General features: G+C 37.9%; 1 protein-coding gene and 1 long non-coding RNA gene across 12 annotated transcripts in view; one reads left to right on the top strand and one right to left on the bottom strand.

Annotated features, from left to right (window-relative positions):
- LOC147917591 (uncharacterized) overlaps positions 1-24,945 on the top strand; it is a 54,312-nt gene that overhangs the window by 1,295 nt on the left and 28,072 nt on the right. The gene's annotated exons all lie outside the window — the stretch shown is intronic.
- KIF23 (kinesin family member 23) overlaps positions 13,541-24,945 on the bottom strand; it is a 29,676-nt gene continuing 18,271 nt past the window's right edge. For 2 of the 11 annotated variants that reach the window (XM_087428603.1, XM_087428605.1), the window contains 11 exons: positions 24,789-24,915; positions 24,293-24,451; positions 22,222-22,379; positions 21,353-21,526; positions 20,875-21,054; positions 20,244-20,555; positions 16,933-17,163; positions 15,943-16,025; positions 15,672-15,750; positions 14,937-15,067; positions 13,541-14,168 (listed from right to left, as the gene is read on the bottom strand). In XM_087428603.1, the coding sequence (XP_087284729.1) occupies positions 14,153-14,168; positions 14,937-15,067; positions 15,672-15,750; positions 15,943-16,025; positions 16,933-17,163; positions 20,244-20,555; positions 20,875-21,054; positions 21,353-21,526; positions 22,222-22,379; positions 24,293-24,451; positions 24,789-24,915 (1,650 nt within the window). In that variant the 3' untranslated portion in view covers positions 13,541-14,152. The remainder of the gene's footprint in view (positions 14,169-14,936; positions 15,068-15,671; positions 15,751-15,942; positions 16,026-16,932; positions 17,164-20,243; positions 20,556-20,874; positions 21,055-21,352; positions 21,527-22,221; positions 22,380-24,292; positions 24,452-24,788; positions 24,916-24,945) is intronic. The other 9 variants (XM_004421752.2, XM_014780862.2, XM_087428604.1 and 6 more) reach the window with 8 other exon arrangements.

The raw sequence follows: 24,945 nt of genomic DNA, 5'->3' as shown, positions 1-24,945 counted from the left end.
TCTTTATCCATTCATCCATTGGTGGACACTTAGGTTGTTTCTATGTGTCGGCTGTTGTAAATAATGCTGCAATGGGGGCTGGCCTGGTGGCATAGTGGTTAAGTTCACGCACTCTGCTTTGGCGGCCTGGGGTTCACAGTTTCGGATCCTGGGCGTGGACCTACACACCACTTGTCAAGCCATGCTGTGGTGGCATCCCACGTACAAAATAGAGGAAGATTGGCACAGATGTTAATTTAAGGGCTAATCTTCCTCAGCAAGAAGAGGAAGATTGGGGGGCTGGCCCGGTGGCGCAAGCCGTTAAGTGTGCGCAGTGTTAAGTGTGCGCGTTCCACTGCGGCGGCCCGGGGTTCGCCAGTTCGGATCCTGGGCACGCACCAACGCACCGCTTGTCAGGCCATGCTGTGGCGGCGTCCCATATAAAGTGGAGGAAGGTGGGCACGGATGTTAGCCCAGGGCCAGTCTTCCTCAGCAAAAAAAAAAAAGAGGAGGATTGGCAGATGTTAGCACAGGGCTGATCTCCTCACAAAAAAAAAAAAAAAAAAGAAGAGGAAGATTGGCAACAGATGTTGGCTCAGGACCAATCTTCCTCACCAAAATAATAATAATATAATAATACTGCAGTGAACATGGGGGTGCCTATATCTTTTTGAATTAGTATTTTTGTTTTCTTCTGATAAATATCCAGAAATGGAATTGCTGGATCATATGGTAGTTCTATTTTTATTCAATTCTATTTTAGTTCAATTTTTTGAGGAACCTCCATACTGTTCTCCATAATAGCTGCACCAATTTCCATCCCCACCAACAGTGCACAAGGCTTCCCTTTTCTCCTCATCCTCACCAACGTGTTATTTCTTGTCTTTTTGATAATAGCCATTCTAAGGGTGTGAGGTGATATCTCATGTTGGTTTTGATGTGCATTTCCCTGATAATAAGTGATGTTGAGCATTTTTTTCATGTACTTGGCCATCTGTATGTCTTCTTTGGAAAAATGTCTATTTGGATCTTCTGCCCATTTTTTAATCTGATTTTTTTTTGCTGTTGAGTTGTATGAGTTCTTTATTTGTTTTGGATATTAACCCCTTATCAGATATGTGATTTGCAAATATTTTCTCCCATTCACTAGGTTGCCTTTGCATTTTGTTGATGGTTTCTTTTGCTGTGCAGAAAGTTTTTAGGTTGATGTAGTCCCACGTGTTTATTTTTGCTTTTGTTGCCTTTCCTTTTGGAGTCAGATCCAAAAAATCATCGTCAAGACCTATGTCAAGGAGCTTACTGCGTATGTTTTCTTCTGGAAATTTTATGGTTTCTGGTCTTACATTCATGTCTTTAATTCATTTTGAGTTAATTTTTGTGTATGGTGTAAGATAGTGGTCCACTTTCATTCCTTTGCGTGTGGCTGTCCAGTTTTCCCAACACCATTTATTGAAGAGACTTTCCTTTACCCACTGTATATTCTTGGCTGCTTTGTCATAAATTAATTGACCATATATGTGTGGGTTTGTTTCTGGGCTCTCCATTCTGTTCCATTGATCTGTTTTTCTGTTTTTATGCCAACACTGTACTGTTTTGATTACTATAGCTTTGTAATGTAGTTTGAAATCAGGGAGCGTGATGACTCCAGCTTTGTTCTTCTTTCTTAGGATTGCTTTGGCTGTTCAGGGTCTTTTGTGGTTCCATACAAATTTTAGGATTGTTCTATTCTGTGAAAAATGCTATTGGAATTTTGATAGGGGTTGCATTGAATCTGTAGATTGCTTTGGGTAGTAGGGAGATTTTAACAATATTAATTCTTCTAATGCATGCGCATGGAATATCTTTCCATTTATTTGTGTCTTCTTCAATTTCTTTCATCAGTGTCTTAACTTCTCCTTTATTTTTGATATTTTGAATTATCTACAACTTGCAGGTATCATTTATTACATGATCTGAAACCTAAATTTAATTCCTACCATGAGAAATGGTAATCTTTATATTTCCTCATCTATTTCCCTCTTGGGATTTGCCTAGTTTCCTGTGAAGGTGGTTCAATTTTCTTTTTTCCGGAACCTGCTTTGTTCAGTCAGTGCTATTATCTCATAATCATCCCTAACCAGACATTTCCATTGGAAGCCCAATACAGGGTTCTACTTGGATCCATCTTAGCCATAAATTTAAACATATCTTAATAGCCTGAACTTTCTAAAAAGCTTTTTAAAAACTATCAAGCTTGCTAAAAATAAAACTGTTGTTTTGAGTTTTCATCCAAATCTAGGAAGCAATTTTAGTGGAATTTGGGTGGAAAAAGGTAAACCTATTGAAAAATTCAAATATTTCCAAAGCCAGAATAAGTCAATCCAAAACACAGTTCCCCCACCAGTATATGTTCTTGACAAAAAACTGATCTTTGGCGAATATAATACAACACCACACAGGAAAAAAAAGTTTTGCCCATCTTAAACTATACTAATAAGAAACCTTTTTAAATCAAATTAATATTTTGTTCCCAAAATTATTTATATAACTGTAGTAACAAAACCTGAACCTAAGAGTACAAGAAAGGTAAATTGTAGGCTCTTCTCATTTATGAATGTAAACACAAAAATCCAAAATAAAATATTAATGTCAATTATACCTCAGTAAATCTGGGGGAGAAAAAAACAAAAGATTAATGAATTGAATTCAGTACTACATGTAAAAATATGGTATATTGTGACTAAACAGGATAGTTCAACAATGTAAAATCTATTAAAAATAATTCACTAACAAATTAAAGAGGAAAATCTGTACGAAATTCTTATAGATTCAGAGAAACCACTTGATAAATTTAAGTAACTATTCACATCGACTCTTAGAAAACTGGAATAGAAGGTAACATCCATATCCTGATAAGATATCTACCAAAAATCTATAGCAAACATCATACTTAATGGTGAAACTTTAGAAACATACTCTTCAACCAGGAAGAAACCAGGATGCCTCCTTTCTCTGCTTCTGTTTCAATTACTGTTTTAGAGTTTAGCCATCTCTATAAAAAAAGAAAAAGAAATAAAAGATATTAAAATTGGATACATGTGAACTCTCATTATTCCTAGATAATGGTTGTTGACCCAGAAGTTCCAAGAAAATCCATAGACAAATAATTCAAACTAATAAGTACTTCAGCAAGATTGCTAGATTCAAGATTAATATACAAAACCCAGCAGCATTTCTGCATTCAGCAAAAGTCAATTAGAAAATGTAATATTAAAAAATATACCTCATACAGTAGCAACAAACGTCAGGTTCTAGGAATAAATCTAACAAGATGTGCATGACCATTATTTTAAAAATTATCAAACTTATGGAACAACATCAAAGGCAACCTAAATAGAGTGATAGACAGTGTTTCACAGATGGAAAGACCTTAATGTGGGTAATTCTCTCCAAATTATGTAATTTCAATCAAAATTCCATTAGTTTTCAATGGAATTTGACAAGTTGACCTTAAATTTTAATGGAATGATTAAATAATAACCAAAGCAATTTTTTAAAGTATTGAAGGAAGATTTGCTTAAATTCCATTGGGGACACAAACTTTGGTTTGCCACTGCATTTCTTGTGCCTAAAACAGTAACTGGCACATAGGAGGCATTCACATACATACTGAGTGAATTAAAACTGTGCTATTGATATACAAATAGGTAAACAGACCAACAGAACAGAGAACCCAGAAATATACTCTCATACATATGGAAACTTGGTAGGGTCAGAGGTATGGCTTCATAAATGGTGAAGGAGTGGATAGGGGGAAGAGTACCTTTTTGAAAAAACAGTACTGGGACGATTGGTTTTCTAACGATATGGGAGTGGGGAAAGAATATTTGTAATTCCTTCCTCGCACCATACATAATGTCAAAAACAAAACTCTAAAATTTTAGAGGAAAACGTAGAAGTTTATTATGATATCAGTGTATGAAAATTTCTTAAGGGACAAAACAAAAGATTAATATGTTTGATTACATTAAAATTGAAAACTACACGCCAAAAGATACTATAACCAGAGTTTGAAAAACCATCAAGCCAAGAAGAGCCTAAGGAAACACATGACTAGATGTAGTAAGGTTTCCTGGATGGGATCCTGGGAAAGAAAAAAGACTAGGTAAAAACTAAGGAAATCCAAATAAAATATGGACTTTAGTTAATAACAATATATCAATATTGGGTTATTAACTGTAACAGATATACCATATTAATATGTGGTAGGGGATATATAATATAATTAATATAATATAATATTAGGAGAAACTGGCTGTGAGGTATACGGGAACTTTCTATACTATCCTCACAAACTATTGTAAAAATTAAGTTTATTTTAAAAGATACCATAACCGAAGTGAAAAAAAGTCAGATTAGAAGATACGAAGCCTAAAGTGCCCAAAGGCTATATCAAGTTCTACAAACAAATAAAAGACTAACAACTAGTCCTGTTTTGTAAAACATCAGTAATTATCAACTAAAATTAACTATCTAGGGCTAAGAAACTTTTAGTTAAACTATGAAGATGAGACAATCATTAGCAAAGTAGTTAAAAGCTTTGATATCAGACTTGGGCTTAAATATCAGCTCTACCATTTATGATTTTGGGAGTCCTTGAGCAAGTCATTAACTCTCTCAATCTATTTCTTCACCTGTAAATTGTGGATAACACCTTTGCAGAGTATCAGACACTGAGCACCCAACTAACCACAGCTGTCCTCAAAACTATTCAAGAAAAATGTGAATTGCCCATGCGTTTTCCTGTATTTTGTGTAGTTCAAAGGCTTAGTGGATTCAACGTACTGTTACTTCAAATTCTACTGTCCCACATTCCCCGTCATAGTGAAAACTTCCTATTAAGATGTATTTTCAGAAGACTAAGCAGTATGCCATTTTAAAAAATAAAAAGTAATCAAGAAATAGATTAAATCCAGTAGGGTCTACTGAAAAAGGTTTAACCTTTAGTGCTCTGAAGCATTCTAGAAACATACCTGTTACATTACTTACTACTATATTATTAGTGACAACTAAGTGGATTTTTTTTTTTCTTTAACCTTGGAATCTGCTTTTGGCCAGGACTAATATCGTACCTTCACTATTAATAAAAACAGATTAGGGTGCTGGCCCCATGGCATAGTGGTTAATTAAGTTCGGTGCACTCCACTTTGGCGGCCCCGGGTTCACGGGTTTGGATCCTGGGCGTGGACCTATACCACTTGTCAGCCACGCTGTGGCGGCAACCCACATACAAAATAGAGGAAGACTGGCATAGATGTTAGCTCAGAGTGAACCCCCTCAGGGAAAAAAAAAAAGATTAAACTATCATTTTAGTAAAAAATAATAATAATAAATTCAGCCTCAAAAGAAATCCTAATTTAAGCAGAGAAAAATATATGTTCACCTAAAGAAGTGGATTTTTCACCATGATTTTCTTTTTTTTATAATTTTATTTATTTATTTATTTTTCCCCCAAAGCCCCAGTAGATAGTTGTGTGTCATAGCTACGCATGCTTCTAGTTGCTGTATGTGGGATGTGGCCTCAGCATGGCCAGAGAAGCAGTGCGTCGGTGCGCGTCTGGGATCTGAACCCCAGGCTGCCAGCAGCGGAGCGCACGCACTTAACCGCTAAGCCGCGGGGCCGGCCCTCACCATGATTTTCAATAGTACTTTTTCTAATTTATGTTGTCCCCAAACCATGTTTTTTGTTTAAATGTCTAGAGGAGCATACTTAATACATAGATGTTATGGTTGTCACACAAAAAAAGACGTTGTCAATTTAACATCAAATTCCTTTATATGTTCTAGTGCTTTTTTTTTTTTTTTTACAATTGCAGAATTCTTTTAATTTTTTTATTGAAATATATTTGACATATAATGTGTAAATTTAAGGTGTATAACATGTTAATCTGATACATGTATATATTATAATATGATTGCCATTGTAGCAATAATTAGCACCTCTATCATGTCACATAATTATACTTTCTTTTTAGTAGTTGGAATAATTAAGTTCTAGTCTCTTAGCAGGTTTGATGTTTATAATACAGTATTGTTGTCTATATTCACTGTACTCTGCATTGTATCACTAGGGTTTATTTCCTACTCGTTATAAGTTTATACCCTTAAACAGCATCTGTCCTGTCACCCCACCCTCCATCCCCTAGTGACCATCATTTTATTCTCTGTTTTTACAAGTTTGGCTTTTTAAAATTCCACATATAAGTGATATCATACAGTACTTGTCTTTCTCAGTCTGACTTAATCTCACTTAGCATAATGTGCTCAAGGTCCATCCAGTGTTGTCGCAAATGGCAGGATATTGTCCTTTCTCGTGGTTGAATAATATTCCATATATATATGTACCACATTTTCTTTAGCCATTTATCTATTGATGGACACTTAGGTTGTTTCCATATCTTTACTACTGTAAGTAATGCTGCAGTGAACATGGGGGTGCATATATCTTTTTGAGTTAGTTTTTGTTTTCTTCAGATAAATACCCAGAAGTGGAATTGCTAGATCATATGGTAATTCTGCTCTTAATTTTTTGAGGAACCTCCATACTGTTTTCCATAGTGGCTGCACCAATTTACATTCCCACCACCAGTGCACAAGGGTTCCCTTTTGTCTGCATCCTCACCAGCACTTGTTATCTCTTGTCTGCTTGATGATAGCCATTCTAATAGATGTGAAGTGATATCTTCTTGTGGTTTTAATTTGCGTTTCCCTGATGATTAGTTAGATTAGTTCCCTGATGACATTAGAAAAGATGTGGAGCATCTTTTCATGTACTTGTTGGCCGTTTGGATGTCTTCTTTGGAAAAATGTCGATTTAGTTCTTCTGTCCATTTTTTAAATCTGATTCTTTGGTTTTTTCTTATTGAGTTGTATGAGTTCTTTATATATTTTGGATAGTAACCCCTTATCCTATATATGGTTTGCAAAAATTTTTTCCCATTCTGTAGGTTGCCTGTTCATTTTGTTAATTGTTTCTTTTGCTGTGCAGAAGCTTTTAAGTTTGATGTAGTCCCATTTGTTGATTTTTGCTTTTGTTCTTTGTGCTTTTGGTGTCATATCCAAAAAATCATTGCCAACACCAATGTTGAGGAGCTTCGTCCCTACATTTTTTTCTAGGAGTTTTATAGTATCAGGTCTATGTTTGAGTTTTTTGATCTATTTCGAGTTAATTTTTGTGAGTAGTATAAGATAAGGGTTCAGTTGCATTGCTCTGCATGTGTTTATCTAGTTTTCCCAGCACTATTTGTTAAAGAAACTATCCTTTCCCCCTTAGGTGCTCTTGGCTCCCTTGTCAAATATTAGTTGACCATACAGTCAACTACCCTGCATAAGCAGACGTTAATTCTGGGCTCTCTGTTCTGTTTCATTGATCCCACTGGTCAATGTGGCTGTTTTTGTGCCAGTACCATACTCTTTTTATTACTGTAGCTTTGTACTACAGTTTGGAATCAGGAAGTGTGATACCTCCAGCTTTGTTCTTTTTCCTCAGCGTTGCTTTGGCTATTCAGGGTCTTTTGTGGTTCCAAATAAATTTTAGGATTGTTTTTTCTATTTCTGTGAAGAATGCCATTGGTATTTTGATGGAGATTGCATTGAATCTATAGATGCTTTTGGTAGTATGGACATTTTAACAATATTAATTCTTCCAATCTATGAACACAGGATATCTTTCCATTTCTTTGTGTCATCTTCAGTTCCTTTCCTCAAAGTCTTGTAGTTTTTGTTGCATAGATCTTTCACTTCCTTGGTTAAATTTATTTCTAGGTATCTTATTGTTTTGATGCTATTGTGAATGGGATAGTTCTCTTTATTTCTTTGTCAGATGTTTCATTCCTAGTGTATAGAAATGCAACTGATTTCTGTATGTTGTTTTTGTATCCTGCAACTTTAGTGAAATCATTGATTAGTTCCAACAGTTTTTTGGTTGAGTTTTGGGGATTTTTCTATGTATAGATTCATATCATCTGCAAATAGTGACAGTTTTACTTCTTCCTTCACGATTTGGATGCCTTTTATTTCTTTTTTTTTTTTTTTTTTTTTTTTGGTGAGGAAGATCAGCCCTAAGCTAACATCCATGCTAATCCTCCTCTTTTTTTTTGCTGAGGAAGACCGGCTCTGAGCTAACATCCACTGCCAGTCCTCCTTTTTATCCCCAAAGCCCCAGTAGATAGTTGTATGTCATAGCTGCACATCCTTCTAGTTGCTGTATGTGGGACGCAGCCTCAGCACGGCCGGAGAAGCGGTGCGTCGGTGCACGCCCGGGATCCGAACCTGGGCCGCCAGCAGCGGAGCACGCACACTTAACCGCTAAGCCACGGGGCCAGCCCTGGATGCCTTTTATTTCTTTGTCTTGCCTAATCGCTCTAGCTAGGACTTCCAGTACTGTATTGAGTAGGAGTGGTGAAAATGGGCATCCTTGTCTTGTTCCTGATCTTAGAGGAAAAGCTTTCAGTTTTTCTCCTTGGGGTATAATGTTATCGGTTGTTTTTTTGTATATGGCCTTTATTATGTTGAGGTATGTTCCTTTTTTACTCATCTGCCCAGGGTTTTTATCATGAAAGGATGTTGTATTTTGTCAAATGTTTTTTCTACATCTATTGAGATGATTTTTATTTTTCATTTTATTAATGTGATGTGTTACATTTATTATTTGCATATGTTGAACCATTCTTGCATCCCAGGGATAAATCCCACTTGGTCATGGTGTATAAGTCTTTTTATGTGTTTTTGAGTTCAGTTTGCTAGTATTTTGTTGAGAATTTTTACATCTGTATTCATCAGGGATTTTGATGTCTAGTTTTCTTTTCTTGTGGTGTCCTTATCTGGCTTTGCTATTAGGGTAATGCTGGCTTTGTAGAATGAGTTGGAAGTGTTCCTTCCACTTCAGTTTTTTGGAAGAGTTTGAAAAGGATTGATGTTAATTCTTCTTTGAAGTTTGGTAGAATTTGCCAGTGAAGCTGTCTGGTCCTAGGGTTTTCAGTGTTGGGAGGTTTTTGATTACTGATTCAATCTCTTTGCTTGTTACCAGTGTGTTCAGATTTTCTATTTCTTCCTGATTCCGTCTTGGTAGGTTATATGTTTCTAGAAATTTATCCATTTCTTCTGGGTATCTAATTTGTTGGCAAATAATTGTTCATAATAGTCTCTTATGGTTGTATGTATTTCTGTAGTATCAGTTGTAATGTCTCCTTTTTCATTTCTAGTTTTATTTATTTGAGTCTTCTCTATTTTTTTCTTAGTCTGGCTAAAGGTTTGTCAATTTTGTTTATCTTTTTGAGGGACCAGCTTTTAGTTTTGTTGATCCTTTCTATTGTTTTTCTCATCTCTATTTCATTTATTTCCAATCTGATCTTTATTATTTCCTTCCTTCTGCTAACTTTGGGCTTAATTTGTTCTTCTTTTCCTAGTTCCTTGAGGGGTAAAGTTAGATTGTTTGAGATCTTTCTGATTTCTTAGTATATGCATTTATTGCTATAAACTTTCAAAACTGCTTTTGCTGCGTCTCATAAGATTTGATTTGTATTTCCATTTTCATTTGTTTCAAGATAATTTTTTATTTCCCTTTTGATTTCTTCTTTGACTCATTGGTTGTTCAGAAGTGTGTTGTTTAATTTCCACGTATTGGTAGATTTTCCAGCCTTCCTCTTGTTGTTGATTTCTAGTTTCACACCATTGTGGTCAGAAAAGATGGTGTGATTTCAGTGTTCTTAAATTTGCTGAGATTTGTTTTGTGCCCTATGATATGATCTGTCCTGGAGAATGTTCTGTGTGCACTCGAGAGGAATGTGTATTCTGCTGCTGTGGGATGGAGTGTTCTATATCTGTCTGCTAAATCCATTTGTTCTAGAGTATGGTTCACTTCCACTTCCGTGTAGATTTTCTGTCTGGATGGTTTATCCATTGCTGACAGTGGGGTATGGAAGTTCCCTACTTTTATTGTATTGTTGTCCATTTCTCCCTTTAGATCTGTTAGTATTTGCTTAATAAATTGTGGTGATCAGAGCCTATGTGTGTCTTTTCAGCTGAAATGAGTTTCCTGCAGGCAGCTTAGAGTTGGCTCTTGTCTTTTCATCCATCCAGCCACTCTGTGCCTTTTGATTGGTGAATTCAATCAATTTATATTTAGAGTGATTATTGATATGTAAGGACTTACTACTGCCATCTTATCGTTTACCTTCTGGTTGTTTTGTATCTCCTTTGTATCTTTTTCCCTCTGTTTCTGTCTACCTTTGTAAAGTGGTGGTGTTCCATGGTGACTGTTGGTTCACAGCCTTGGGAGCTTCCCAGTGAAATTGGAAACCGGCCTCCATACACGCAGGGCAGGGAGAGACAGAAGAAAGAGGCAGGGCACTCCAGGTTGGTAGGTGGCAGGTTTAAAATGCAAGGGAACTTAAGTACGAGACTTTCTTGCATGGCCACAGACAAGTAGGTCTCTACATCCACCTGCCAGAATCTTAAAAGTTTATATAGAGGCCTTAACTGGGTCCAGGCACATATACCATCCAGATGGTCCTATAACACATCACTGTCTCAAGGCTGTGTCCTTGGGGCAGCTTCCAGCTCAGGGAAGGCAAGCGGACCACACATTCCAAGGACCGGGGCAGGGTGAGGAGCCCAGCTGGCGGTCATGTCCTCTCCATGACCTCCTCCAACGCTGATTTGTTCACTCTCCCGTTTTTTATGTTTCATGACTGTACTCTAGATTTTTATTTTATGGTTACTATGTGGCTTACATAAAGCATCTCATAGATAAAATAGTGCTTTTTATGCTGATACCAATTTATTGTCATTCAGCTATAAAGTTTCTACCCTTTTACTCCTCCCCTTTTATATTTTTGGTGTCACAATTTACCTCTTTTTAGACTGTGAATTCATTGAGAAATTATTGTAGCTATAGTTATTTTTAATGCTCTCTTCCTTAAGCCTTTGTACTATAATTAAGTGGTTAACACACCTTTCTAATATAGAGTTACAGTTGTCTAATTCTATTTTTCACCTTTGCTAGAATATTGTGTACTTTCATTTGCTTTTATGTCACTAATTAGCATCTTTTCATTTCAGCCTGAAGAATTCCTTTCTGCATTTCTTGCAAGGCAGATCTAGTGGTGATGAACTCCCTCAGTTTGTCTGTCTGGGAAAGCCTTTTTTTCTCCTTCATATCTGAAGGATAACTTTGCCAGATAAGGTATACTTGGCTGGCAATTTTTATCTTTTAGCACTTTGAAAATGTCATTCCACTCTCTCCTGGCCTGTAGAATTTCTGCTGTGAAAGTGCTGATAGCCTAATGGGAGTTCCTTTGTAAGTTACTTTCTTTTTTGCTCTGGCTGCCTTTAAGATTCTTTATCATTGATTTTTGACAGCTTCATTATAACGTCTTTTGGAGAAGCTCTTTTAGCATTAAGATAATATGGTGTTCTATTAGCTTCTTGGACTTCTGTGTCCAATTCCTTCCCCAGGTTTGGGAAGCTCCCAGCTATTATTTCTCTGAGTACACTCTCTGATCCCTTCTGCCTCTCTTCTCCTTCCGGTAAACCAATTATTCTTGTGTTTGGTTTTCTCGTATCTGACAGCTCTCCTAGGGTAAATTCACTTTTTTAATTTATTTTTAATTTTTTTATTTATTTGTGAGGAAGATCAGCCCTGAGCTAACATCTGTCGCCAATCCTCCTCTTTTTGCTGAGGAAGACTGGCCCTGGGCTAACATCTGTGGCCAGCTTCCTCCACTTTATATGGGACGCCACCACAGCATGGCTTGACAAGCAGTGCATTGGTGCGTGCCCAGGATCCGAACCCCAGGCCGCTGCAGCGGGGCACACGCACTTAACCTCTACACCACAGGGCCAGGCCCCTAAATTCACTTTTTTTAAATCTTAGTTCTCTCTCCTCCTCTAAGTGGTTTCTAAATTCCTGTCTTCCAAATTGTTAATTCTTTCTTCAATCTGATCTGACCTATTTCCTAATGTCTCTAATACATTCTTCATCTCATTCATTGAATTCTTTCAGCTCTAGAATTGTCTAGTTCTTTTTAAAAATTTTGGTCTCTTTGGTAAAGAACTGTTTCTGTTCATTAATTTATTCCTAAGTTGAATTGCCTTTTTAAGTTTTCTTATAGCTTGTTGAATCTCTTCATAACAGGTATTTTGAATTCTTTATTAGATCGCATATTCTGTGCCTTTGGGTTCAGTTGCTGGAGAATTATTTTATTTTTGTGAAACCATATTACTGTGATTTTTCACAGTGTTTGATGAAATATGCCTCTGTTATCACATTTGAAGCAGCACACATCTTTCTCAGTTGTTTTGATTGTTACAGTTCCAGACTGACAATTAGAAACTTTTCTTTTAATTTCCAGAAGGTGGCACTATAGCTCAAGTTTTTGGTTTCTCTTTACCTGAGCTGGCTCTGGGGCTGCACTCAGAAGCGTGGGTAGAAAAAGCTGGCAACAGAGTGTGGGTAGGTGTCAGCTTAGACCCTGGGGCTTTGTGGGTGCCCACAGCCCGGTAGGAGGATCCTTAAGTGAGAGTACTCCCAGTGGTCTGTGGGTGGACCTCCTGCAGAATTCCCGAAGCAGACAGCAGGGAACATGTTCCTTCAATGCCCTGTTATTCTTGTCCGCCTCTTTCCTCTCCCTTCCCCCAGTTACGGAGGTCCCTCCTCAGAAATTTGTGCTGCTGGAGAGAAGTGGGTCCCTCTAGCTGCGACCCACGCAGCCGGGTGGTCAGTCACTCACTGCTTTTGCTTTCCACCTCCTGTGAGGGACGTCCCTGTTGTCACCAGCTAAAGCCCAGGGTGTTGCAGTGTCGCCCTGGGGAGGGGGACTGACTCCTCAATTCCTCCTTCTCTGCCTCCAAACTCGTCTCTGTCCCGCTCTGACGGCTTGCCTGGCTCTCCCATCAGGCCGACTGGACCTCCACAGTCTCTATCTCCTTGCATGTCTGCCCTGTTTTGTACTCTCCCGGTTCACTTTTTCCCCAATTGTGCAGGTGGGGGTGGGGCAGGCTCACCGACTCCCTTGGATCCGCAGTCCCCTCTCGGGGCCTACCCACCTACTTTCTGAATCACAGGTGGGTAGAAATCTCCTGGATGTTCTGGTGTAATGTGCAGAGGGACTTTCGTTCCTTTATGAACGACTGATTAGTTGTAAATAAAAGGGGAGAGAAAAAAGGAATGACTCCCGGCTGCCGTGATGCTGATGTCACTCTCTCCTCTACTCTTTGTTTTTAAGTTAGGTAGAATATCAAGAATTAAGTCAAGTGAATGAAGCAATAAAAGGGAAGATTCCAAGTCAGTCTGTGTGTGAAGGATTGTCTGTGGGCTGCACTGTGAGCTGAGGGGAGATTCCTGCTTCTTGGTAGGGGAAAGAGTCGCTTTCAGAGCCGTTCCTTTATGCCCTAAAACAAGCACCCCAACATGAGAGAAACTTCTAGTGCTTTCTTTTAAGGCATCCCACAAATGAGTGCCAGCTAAATGCAAGGCATGATGCTAGGTGCTGGACTGTGCATTAAATGACTATCACACGACTTTGTATTCCTTAGTGTTTTTTATTTAAATCTTGTGGCATATCTAAATGTCAGAAAGTGAATATATACGTACAAAACAACTTCCTAAAATCGTTTTACTATTGGCCAGTCACTGACACCTTTATTTTGAAAGTTTGAATTGTCATATGTCTAAAGTGCATTCTTGCAGCTAATCAATAGCAGCATTTGTGTTGTTTATAAACCTTAAGAAATATTTAGACAAGAGCCGGAAAAGTCACAATAAAAAAGCGTGATCTAGATATAGTCTTCCTTAATCACCCAAGAAAAACACTTGCATGAATTAGTTTATAAGTATACAAGAAATATACAAAAAAAAATAGCATTATAAAAGTTCATACAGCAATGAGAAAAGGGAGTCTTTCTCTGCAATTAATATTAAATACGGCAAGGCATATAATATAGTTTGTTGACTCCTAGAGGTCTTTGGAGCCATAGAGGAATCTCTGATCTAGGCCAGTGTGGTGTATCTGAGGTCTGTGATATTCAACAAAGCTGGAGTTCTGTAAGATGATTCAGAAGGCTCCTTCTGGCTTGGCTTTGGAGAAATCACCAACACAAACAAAAATGTTCTTTCCTTACTGAGACTTTCAGTTCATGGCTTCTTGCGCCTAAAACGTGAAAACCAGCACTTAGTGTTGAATTTTGCAATCAATGACACATCTGTAGCAAATGAGTCTCTAGGGGGTGCTTTAAGAGAATTCTTGTTTTATCATGGAAAAAGGTCAAATCCTTCTAAGAAAGCAAATAACTTATAAAATATGCTTATCTAGTATTAAATTTAAAAAACAGGACTTCCCATCTTTATCCTGTTGCAATGATTTCCCATAGTGCCTAAGGAATACATGTGTTAAAAACGGACAAATGGGCTTGTATAGGTACATCTCTGAAAAGGAGTTTTAATAATATGGAAAAAGAATGGGCCAGACTCTTGGGTGTGTGTTTTGTAGAAGTCAAAGTGTGATTCCTTTCCCTACGGTAAATTCCACCATTGCATTTTATTTTAGTGAACACTTACTGCTGTAACAAGACTAAGAGGTAAGTCAGGGGAGAATGAGTTACACGAAGAGCTGTCGTCCCTGACTAAAGGCCTTAGCCGCCCCTCCTCACAGGTGATCTCAGTTCCACCTCTGAAAGCTTGATATGAACAGGAGCGAGCCATCTCCCGTCATGTCTGTTCTTGCAGCTCTCAGGGCTCTCATCAGGCCTTCCGAGGTCCTCAGCAGTGCTGCTGCCTACTGCAGTCGGCCAGGAGGGCCCAAGTATTCCAAGGGGTAAACAAAAATCACATATTGCCCCTTACAACAGAGTGGATGGTAGGGAGGAGAGGTGGTGGACATCTAGCGGGGACAGACAGGGGGCCCCGAGTCGGTACTCACTTGGGCTGTGCGTGATGCTGATAGCCAGGCCCCAGCAGAGATCCCGCTTTCATCTCCACAGCCACAGCACACTGACGGGGGTCACAGAGAGGGAAGCGTGAGCGCCTCTCAGGAGCCCCCAGAACACAGTTCTGTTTAGATAGGTTCAACCAGGTGAGATCAGCACTGCTTCCCAGTTCAGGGAAGACACCTACGTTAGAACACCGCTCAGATACTTGCAATTTATTTGACACAGGCCACAAAGATTGTGTGCTGGCAGGGTCTTTAGAGATCATCCAGGTTAATTTCCTCATTTTAGACAAAGAAGAGAAGTTCTTGAGAAAGTTAGTGGCCAGGGCGAGAGGTTGGCCTCCTGACTCCCACCCTCCCGCGCCCTTTCCATATGAGCCTCTCATGAGGAATAACACTTCCTCAGGGAAGTTCTGCTTCCGAGAAGATGCTCATCAATCTGATGTGAATTCTTGTTATTCTAGGGTGATAGCATCTAACTTTATTCTTGGGCCCCATCCCTCTACACTGAAAACAGGGGCTTTGAACTGAAGAGCTCCAGTAAGAGCAGTCCTAAAGAAATAGAATACCTTTGCGGGTTTGCCAGGAACAGGCCTACAGGCTGCCCTGGCAATGTGAGATCAGACCTCAGCTGCTTCAAAGAGCATGAAAAGCAACAGCCGAGGGGCTTAAAACATGACACCCTGATTTTTACTAAGCAGACAAATATTTAATTTTTACCCCTACCCTTGTTTCTACATCAGTCCATTCAGACTCTGTACCATCTGGTTGGGCAGGTGCTGCTGTGGGAGATCTTCGTTTTCGACTACGGAAAAAGGGGAAATATAATGCAACAATTATTTTTGCACCTAAGAACAGGAAAAATATTAGAATCAAGGAAATACCCTCTACACTTCTTCAGAGAATCAGTGATACATTTTATAGGATATTCTATTCCTTGAGAATGAGCACCAAAGAAAATGACAGCCCTCTAAAGAGATGTTTGATGATCACTCACCCAGTTGGTGATTCTTGTTTTAAAGTCTCAACTTCAGTAAACTGAACAGATTGTCCACCACCCCTTGTTTTATAAACATCACCCTAAAGCCAAGAGAAAAGGTCACTGTTAACACCTTGGTACATCCAATGATAAACACACATATATATACTTTAAATTGAACTTAACACTCTACTATTTTATGGAAACTCCCGTCCACAAAACCAGATGGTGCGTGGGACTGCTGGATCTGTATTATTAAAATATTTTAGAAATTTGAGTATGTATCTCTCACTAAACAAAGTTGTTCAATGCAATATAATCAGTAACATTCTTAATTATGGAAAAAATATTCCTTTTTCTTCAACCTATAATTTAAAATTTAACTAGGCTAAGGATCAAGAAATCTCCCAGAAATTTCTAAATGTTCTAAGGCATTAGCCTTTCTTCTCTAGGTGCACCATCCCCCTCATATTCAATTGACAACATACTCTTAGTTGTAACTATAATTATAATAAGAACCATCCTCTAAATTGAATTTGAAATGAAAAACTTTTTCTTATCCAGTCTTGTCTTTTACTTCCCTGATTACTGACTCTGATTGAAGGAAATTCTTCTCAGGCAAGGGAAAGGGCTTTGAGTAGCTCAATACTAAGTAATTTTGGTGGGTTTTAATGTGGGCTTTTTATCTTGAACTGACAGAAAGCAGTGGGAGTTCTTTGTTTAGGTTTACTTTTTAAGTAAGGGTTAAAACTAAACATACATCAATTAAAAGTAAATAATAGATCTGGAGTTCCTCTAACAAACCTGAGACTCTAAGCCTCATTCAACAGAAAGCAGATTCAGTCCTAATTCAGCGGGTTCACAACCTAAGCAGTTAATTGAGTTCTCTAACAACAAGGTTTATGTTCCAGTTGACGCTGCCTGTCAACTGGCAGCATATCAAAAGAATAAATCATTTGTTGTTGACGTTTTTATATATTTTTTTCTCCTGTGTAAATTTGTTTTTACCTTAATGAGTTTAGTCTCAATCTCCCCATCGGAGGCTAGTTCCTGGTGGGTCAGCATGTACTTCTCACACTTAGCTAGTGCCTTTTCATTTGCAACAGATACTGTGATGGCATGAGGGACATGTGGCTGCATGACTGTTTCAGTTTGCACGTTAGAGGCAGGCTTATGATCTACCCATCTGTCTCCTGCAGAGCGTGATCGTCTGTGTCGGAGACGAATTGGTGGTACATTCTGATCAGGTTGAAAGGGGAATCAAGAAACAAGCATAACCCAGAATTAATAGAAGCATATTATTAGAAGTGCAGCAGGTTTGGCTACATTAGTTGGTGACAGTATCAAAACAAACGCATGAACCTTTTCAAAAGCTAAATATGTCATTCAAGTAATTTAAATGTTCTCCTTGTTTTTAAACACAAAACCAACAAACATCTTTTAACACCAGCTTATACATTACATACAGTCATGTGCTGCATAACGACATTTTGGTCAACGACGGACCACGTATACGAGGGAGGTCCCACAAGATTAGTACCGTAGAGCCTAGGTGTGTAGCAGGCTACACTATCTAGGTTTGTGTAAGTACACTCGGTGATGTTCACACAACACAATCACCTAATGATGCATTTCTCAGAACGTATCCCTGTCGTTAAGCAGTGCACGACTGTATTCTATCAGGGAGCTTCCCTTTCAATAAAGAATGGAAGGAAAAATTCTGGTAATGCTGCTAGTCTTTTCTGCATAGGTGGTGTTCTGGACAAATAATAATTCATTTTGCCTTCTCAATCAAAAACCAGTATTTGTGCCTGGTATTGTGAGGTAATCTCTTACATCCACAACTATGTTAAAAGCTTCAATAAGATCAATAAAAGCCCTAAACATATCATAGACCTCTAAACAAAAGAGAAAACACTCCTTGCACAGACAGACCAAAAAAAAAAAAAAAAGCTGATGGAGCTGTATAGTACAAAATGGTAAAAGCATAAGGTATAATAAGAATCGTATGTATAAAATGATTAAAAGAATGTAAATAAATACTTCTGAGTATTTTCAGGTAAGATTTTAAAATCTGAAAACAGAACTTAACGAAAAGATCAAAAACAATGGCTAAAACATACCAACAATTTTTTTCCCCAAACATTTCATAAAGGTTCCAAGAACCAAATAAAGAATGTAGTGTCAAATCAGTCTCTGTCATACAATAAAAAAACTAGTTGCTTCCAGTCAAATGTCATGTAAATTTGGGTCAGTTAAATTGAGCACATTCAGCCTGAGAGAAAATATTTCACATACAGGGCATGGTTAATAGTTCAAAAGAATGAGTTATCTTTGGGAGTTTTGCAAACATCTTCTGTTTCTAAAACTGAAAACAAATCAGCCTGTCGCAGGCCAAATCCTTCAAAGCTGGTCAAGCATGAGGATCCCAATTTCAAAATGCATATCTGGAGAACTGGAGCCTTTCCCCTATATAGTTATAAAGAACAAATGAAGCACTAGTGACAAATCACGATACTATCAACATGGGCAATACAGTTTGCCACTAAGGATGCCCAGGCCTCACAGCAAGCAGGAAACTTGCCGTTCTTAAAATGGCTTAACATTGAAAAAGAAAGTCTGATTCTCATGATCTATCATTTAACAAAGGTGATGGTTTTCTTGAAACACATTTAGCAATAAATACATTCTGAAACAAGCTGCAGAGAGATGGCAGTCCTTACAATCTACTGTCATTTATGAAATAAAGTTTCTTCCTCACTGAAGTGTAATTCAGTCCACCTGACATAATTTTTGATGAACAAACCTAGATGCGTCATAGATAACTAGCCTAAACTTTTCTGCTGCACTTCTAAAGAAATTTTGATTTCAAGTGAGAAGTTAAAGGATCTCTAGTAAATCCTCTTAAATATCTCATAGCCAAAATTAGATATTATATTAATGTTGACAAGGCATAAGTAGGCCTTGAATCGTTTCCAGTCTATAAACTTTCACGAAATAAAGGGGATTTATTAGAGTTGATCAGAAAGACCAGTCACCATAATTTGCTCCCTAAAAAGGTTTAAAGCAAAATCTGCAAAGAACTTAAGACACTTTAGAGTCACCTATTGCTTTGGTAAATACCTTGCAATTCATCACCATCCCTTAATAATCAGGAATGCAGACCACCTAAGTGCAATTTGTCTGTACCTTCAATTATACAAGAAAATCTAAAGCAAATATTTACTATAAGATTGATTTGTTTAGAAGAAAAATTCTAAAAGAGCTCTAGTAAGATTTTACTAAATGTAAATTCACAATATTAACTTGGTCCATTTATTCAGATTCAAAGGAAAACTTTACCTTAACCCTTAAGAAGAAAATATAAACATGAATTTGTTTAAACATCCTTGAATGAGGCAGAGCCCTTGTAAATTGAGATAAAGGTCTTGAGATTAAAAGCAATTTATGGGACATGTAAGCCTTCAGTAATTAAAACTGGCCTGGACTCTTCAAAAACACTGAATGTCATGAAAATCAAAAAAAGGAGGGGGCTTTTATATTAAAAGAGATTAAGGAGACACAATAACCACATGTAATGCATTCACCTTGGTAGGATCATAGATTCAAAAAAGAAAAGCCATTTCACAACTGGGGAAATATAAACATGGACTGTATGTTAGAGGATATTTATTCAATTAATGTTACCTTTCTTAGGTGTGATAAAGATTGTGGTTATGTAGGACAATGTCCTTGTTCTTAGGGATGAAGTGTCACAAAGTCTGTGACTTACTTTAAGGGTTCAAGAAAAAATGTTTCCAAATGTATATAAAGTAACAATTGGTAAATCTAGGTAAGGGGGAAAAGATGATACTGTACCATTCTTTCAGTTTTTCTTTGGGCTTGAATTTTTTTAAAATAAAAGTTTGGGAAAACAATTTTAAAAAAGAAAGTTCAAAAGCAGCAAAAACTTTAATTTGGGGAAGGAAAATCAAAAGAAAAAAATGGAAAATGTGCTCTAAGACACTCACATTCCCTGAGTCTGTGGATGCTCATTAGTTTATGCAACTGAAAAGGCGTTTCCTCTGGGATGCGCCCAGCTGACCTGCGTTCACTGAACACGAGGCATTACTTCTGTTGCCAAATGTGTCTAGACTTTTTCAGATAATGAGCTAGGCCTCAATTGCAGGGTCATTTTGAGCTTTCAAATTAACAGAAAAATTAGACCTTTATTTGTTATATTGGAGCACACCCATCTTTCTGTTGAACTTTCTGAACCAAAACAAAAAACAAGATTAAAATCTGTTGCTATGATGCTGTAAAATAATGCTGGCACTAACCCTGTAGCAGTGATCCTCTTCTATTTCTATCTCATTTCTGAGTGTGGGAACCACCTCCCTGCCTTCAGTCCAGTACATCCCTCGCCTTCTGTCTGACACGACACAAGTGTTACTTTGTCCTGGCTCCTGCTGCCTACGCCTTGCGATAGATGTGACATTGAGAGGTGTGTTGTACGGAGGTATTTTCTGCTCCCATTCCGTAATACAGGAGGCTACAGAAATGCTGCTGCAAGAGTTAGAGCGCCTATGTAGCTGTGGCTGGCTCATGAGCTGCTGGCCGCTGGAAATCTGAGCAATATAGTTACCAGAAAGCTAAAAAAATTGGAGAGAAATTAATGAGTGAGACTGAAAAACTGAGAGAAACAATTCATTGCTTTTCTACAATTTTAGCACATGAAAACATTATAATTATTTGTACTAAGTTACTAGACTTTTTATATTAAATTTGTACTAAACTTGTTTATATTAAATTTAAAAATATTTATAAATAGAATAAAAATATTTACAAATAGAAATTTGAGAAATATAGTAAGTAAATATAAAACAAAGAATTGATTCACATAGAAATAGTCACCTAATCTGAACAGATTTTCTCTAGTACTACGTTACGACACAACTACAAATAACTTACAGGTAGTGGTGATGGAGAAACAGATCTTTGACTAACTTTTTCTCGATCCCGCTCCCGAGATGGTCTCTCCGGCTTTTCAGTTTTGGGCTCAGTGACAATAGCCTTCAGTTGTTTCAGTTTTTCATCTTTGACCCAGAGTTTATTTTGCATCTCCAACTGTTTGGCTGCCACTCGACGCTCCTACAGATTATCAGTGGCAATATATGTCCCAGTTCAGTTATACCAAACAAGTGCACCAGATTACCAAACACTTTATTCCCTAAAAATGACAGTTCTCCAATTCTTCCTGAGTTAACTGTGCTTCATAATGTTAATTAATCTATCATGAATTTTAAGGGCAGAGAAAGGAAACAGAATGAACTGAATAGTGGCTGCTCTTGCCATTGCCACCCAAACCCTACTCCCCAGCACAGTAATTCAGAACACTGCACTGTGAAATGACTCGTCCCTCTCGAGAGCACTATAGGACAGCACTCACGCATTCCTTCTCCCACTTCATTGTTGTTTCCGTCACCATGCCTTGCAACCTGGCTTCTAATCTGCGTTTGTCAGAAAACTGTCTCTGAAGTTTCTGATTCTGGGTTTCAAGTTCCTGTTGCAGAGTCCTCTTATCTTCTTCATAGATAGTAGTAGTTTTCTCTAAAATCTCAATCTGGGAAGGCAGACCATTATGTTCAGTATCTGGTATACAGATATCTCACCCAGCTGTAAAGAAATCTCTTTCATGATTTGCTTATGCAAGCACAGCTTTGGGAAGAAGAATCATGGAGGAAGCATTTTCCTCTGAAATTGCATCTGAATTCCTACTTCCATCCCTATAAATGAGAACTTTTAAACAAGTTCCTCACTGAAAGATGAGGTTATAATTGACTTCATGTGGAAATTACTTTCCTCTAAAATTAAGGCATAAAATTTTATTTTTTAGCCTATTTTCAGAATAGAGAACAATATATTGGTTGAGATTAGCTTCTTTCTAGAAGGAATGTGTGTACCCCCTAAGTGATCCTCTGTAAAAGAGAGAACAAATATGTATTATACAGTAATAAATCAAAAATCAAGCTATAACCAAAGCTAAACTCCAGAAAGCCCTCTAGAAGGCTCACCTGTTTGGGCCAGAGAACATTCTCTTCAATTGCTAAAGTCTAATTCATAAAATTAAAGAGTGTGTTATCCCTTTTATGCTTTCCACTCCCATTTCCTCTTTTTTGGGGTGGGATGAATACTAGTAAATAACCAAGCAATAACTCTCGGGGAGCACGGTTACCGGCCCCTACAGCAGAAAGGCTACATCAAGACCAGTGCTCAACAGCCAGCACATACATCCCTCATAATAATCCCCAAACAAACCTTATATTCCAAAGTTTTGTTTTTCTTCTCCAGTCGTTCTATTTCCAGTTTCTGTCCTGAGATCACCTTTTCTTTTTCACTTAGTTTTCCTTGAATGTAGTTGTCTTTATTTAAAACAGCATTGTCAAATTCTTGCAACAAAGCTTTAAAAGTAATCGCTGAAAAAAAAGCATGTGGGCCAAGTTTACCCCAATTCCAAAATAACCAATGGAATCAACTTTTATTAGCTGTTAATAAATAAAATGTAGCTATTCAGGGCTATAATCACCAAGACAAAAAACAACAAATGTTGGAGAGGATGTGGAGAAACAGGAACCCTCATACACAGCTGGTGGGAATGCAAACTGGTGCAGCCTCTATGGAAAACGGAATGGAGAGTCCTCAAAGAATTAAAAATAGAGATGCTCTATGATCCAGCCATCCCACTACTGGGAATCTATCCAACGAACCTGAAATCAACAATCCAAAGAGGCTTATGCACCCCTATGTTCATTGCAGCATTATTCACTATAGCCAAGAAGTGGAAGCAACCTAAGTGTCCCTCGACTGACGATTGGATCAAGAAAATGTGGTATATATATACAATGGAATACTACTCAGCCATAAAAAAAAGACAAAATCGTCCCATTTGCAACAACATGGATGGGCCTGGAGGGTATTATGTTAAGTGAAGTAAGCCAGAAAGAGAAAGACAAACACTGTATGATCCCACTCATATGTGGAATATAAACCAACACACGGACAGAGAAAACTGTAATGTGGGTTACCAGGAGCAGTGGGGGTGGGAGGTGGGCACAAGGGGTGAAGGGAGACATATATATGGTGATGGACAAACAAAAATTTACAACCCCAAATTTCACAATGTTAAAAACTATTAAAACATCAATAAAAAAAATGTAGCTATTCAGCAAATCTCTCTTTGAGAGTTACTCTATAATCAGAAATCAAGTTTGGAAGAAAACCTAGAATTTGATTCTGAAGTCTAAAAAGAGCCATTCATAGAAGCTTTCTGTTTATTACTGAAAAAACACTAAGTCTTTCATTTTGCACCATGGCATCCCCTTCCCAACCCTACAGGTAAATAATTGGCTTCAGAACAACAAATACTAACAGAAAGAACACTCGAGTTAGGATGAGTTAGATCTGACTTGAAATCCCTAGTACACCACTTACTAGTTATGTGACTTGGGCAAGTTATTTAATTTTTCCAAGCACATTTCCTCATTTCAAAATGGGGATTCAAATACCACTTATCTCACACCTTTCTTATGAAGATTAAAATGAATTGATGATGATAAAAATAGATACATTCACTGAGCACTTAACTGGGTACCAGATTGTTCACTGTTCTACGTGATTTTTTGTACATTATCTCATTTATCCTCACAACACCCTCTGAGGTAGAACAATTACAATCCCCATTTTGCAGATAGGGAAACTAAGAAATAGAGGATTAAGTAATTTGCCCAAAGACACAGTTATTAAGATGTAATATATGTTAAGTGCCTTACAAAGAAGTAACTAGTAGGAACTAAAAATAAAGTAGCTACTAGTCCTTTGTGTCCATCCCTGTTAATTTAAAAAGGGGAAGAAATACATACCCACTTTTTTTTGTTGTTTTACTGTCTTGGAATATAAAAAAGCTGTGGGAAAAGTTCCTCTCAGTCCAACTGAACAATGCCTTGAGCATTACAAAGTACAGAGACAGAATAACCCTTCCTTAAAGATCTATCCCAAGGGCTGGCCTGGTGGTGTAGCAGTTAAGGTCACGCATTCCGCTTCAGCGGCCTGGGGTTTGCTGGTTCGGATCCTGGGCGCGGACCTACTCACAACTCATCAAGCCAGGCTGAGGCGGTCTCCCATATAGAGGAGTTACAACTCTACAGCTATGCTACACAACTGTGTACTGGGGCTTTGAGGAGAAAGAGGAAGATTGGCAACAGATGTTAGTGCAAGGCCAATCTTCCTGAAGAACAAAAAAAAGTTAAAAAAAAAATCTATCCCACCACAGAACTCAGACTCATTGCAAATTCCTGGAGTTAAAATGACTGCACCCCGTTTTTGCCCTTACATTGTTTGCTGAACTCGTCAATCATCATTTGTCGGAGGTGATGTCGTTTCTCTAATGCTTCAATCAGCCTGGGAAGAGTCTGCTCATCATTGACATCCAGAATTTCACAAGATGGCAAAGGTGGAAAACTCTGTAAAATCACTTCCGTAACCAGTGGTTCTGGATTGAATTATAAAAAGTTACACAGGAGAGAAAGAGCTTATTTAAACAAGTTTAGCACTGTGATTGGAGCCCCAGTCCAGTTAATGGTGTACTTTGAGTTGTCATAACCATACTTCCTTAAAAATGAGAGTTACGAAAAAGGAAAAGTGAATTAAAAATGAGAGTTACAGTATGTAAAAAAGAAATCTCATTTATACTTGGGTTCAGACTTTTTTTGCCCTTGGTTCTTGAGGGGAAGGGAAGTAAACAGTTCTCTTATGTGAAATAGATTAAAAAAGAGCGAGAGAGACCGACAGACTAATCAGTGGGCAAATGACATAACCCCAAATCATACCATCTCCAACTGGACCTCCCCGAGCCTGGTTTCTGTACCGCCGGCCAGGCGTTAAACCACATATTGCCTTGTCTACTGGTCTTGCTACTTCCACTTCCTGGGTCACTTCTGCAAATCTCATGACTTGCTAAGATACAAAACAAATGGAGTTTTTTAC

The sequence above is a fragment of the Ceratotherium simum genome, chromosome 3, assembly GCF_057802395.1.
Source record: "Ceratotherium simum simum isolate JZ-2026a chromosome 3, ASM5780239v1, whole genome shotgun sequence".
Lineage (NCBI taxonomy): Eukaryota > Metazoa > Chordata > Mammalia > Perissodactyla > Rhinocerotidae > Ceratotherium > Ceratotherium simum.
Note: the sequence above shows the minus strand (reverse complement) of the source record. Positions and strands in the feature narration are given on the sequence as shown.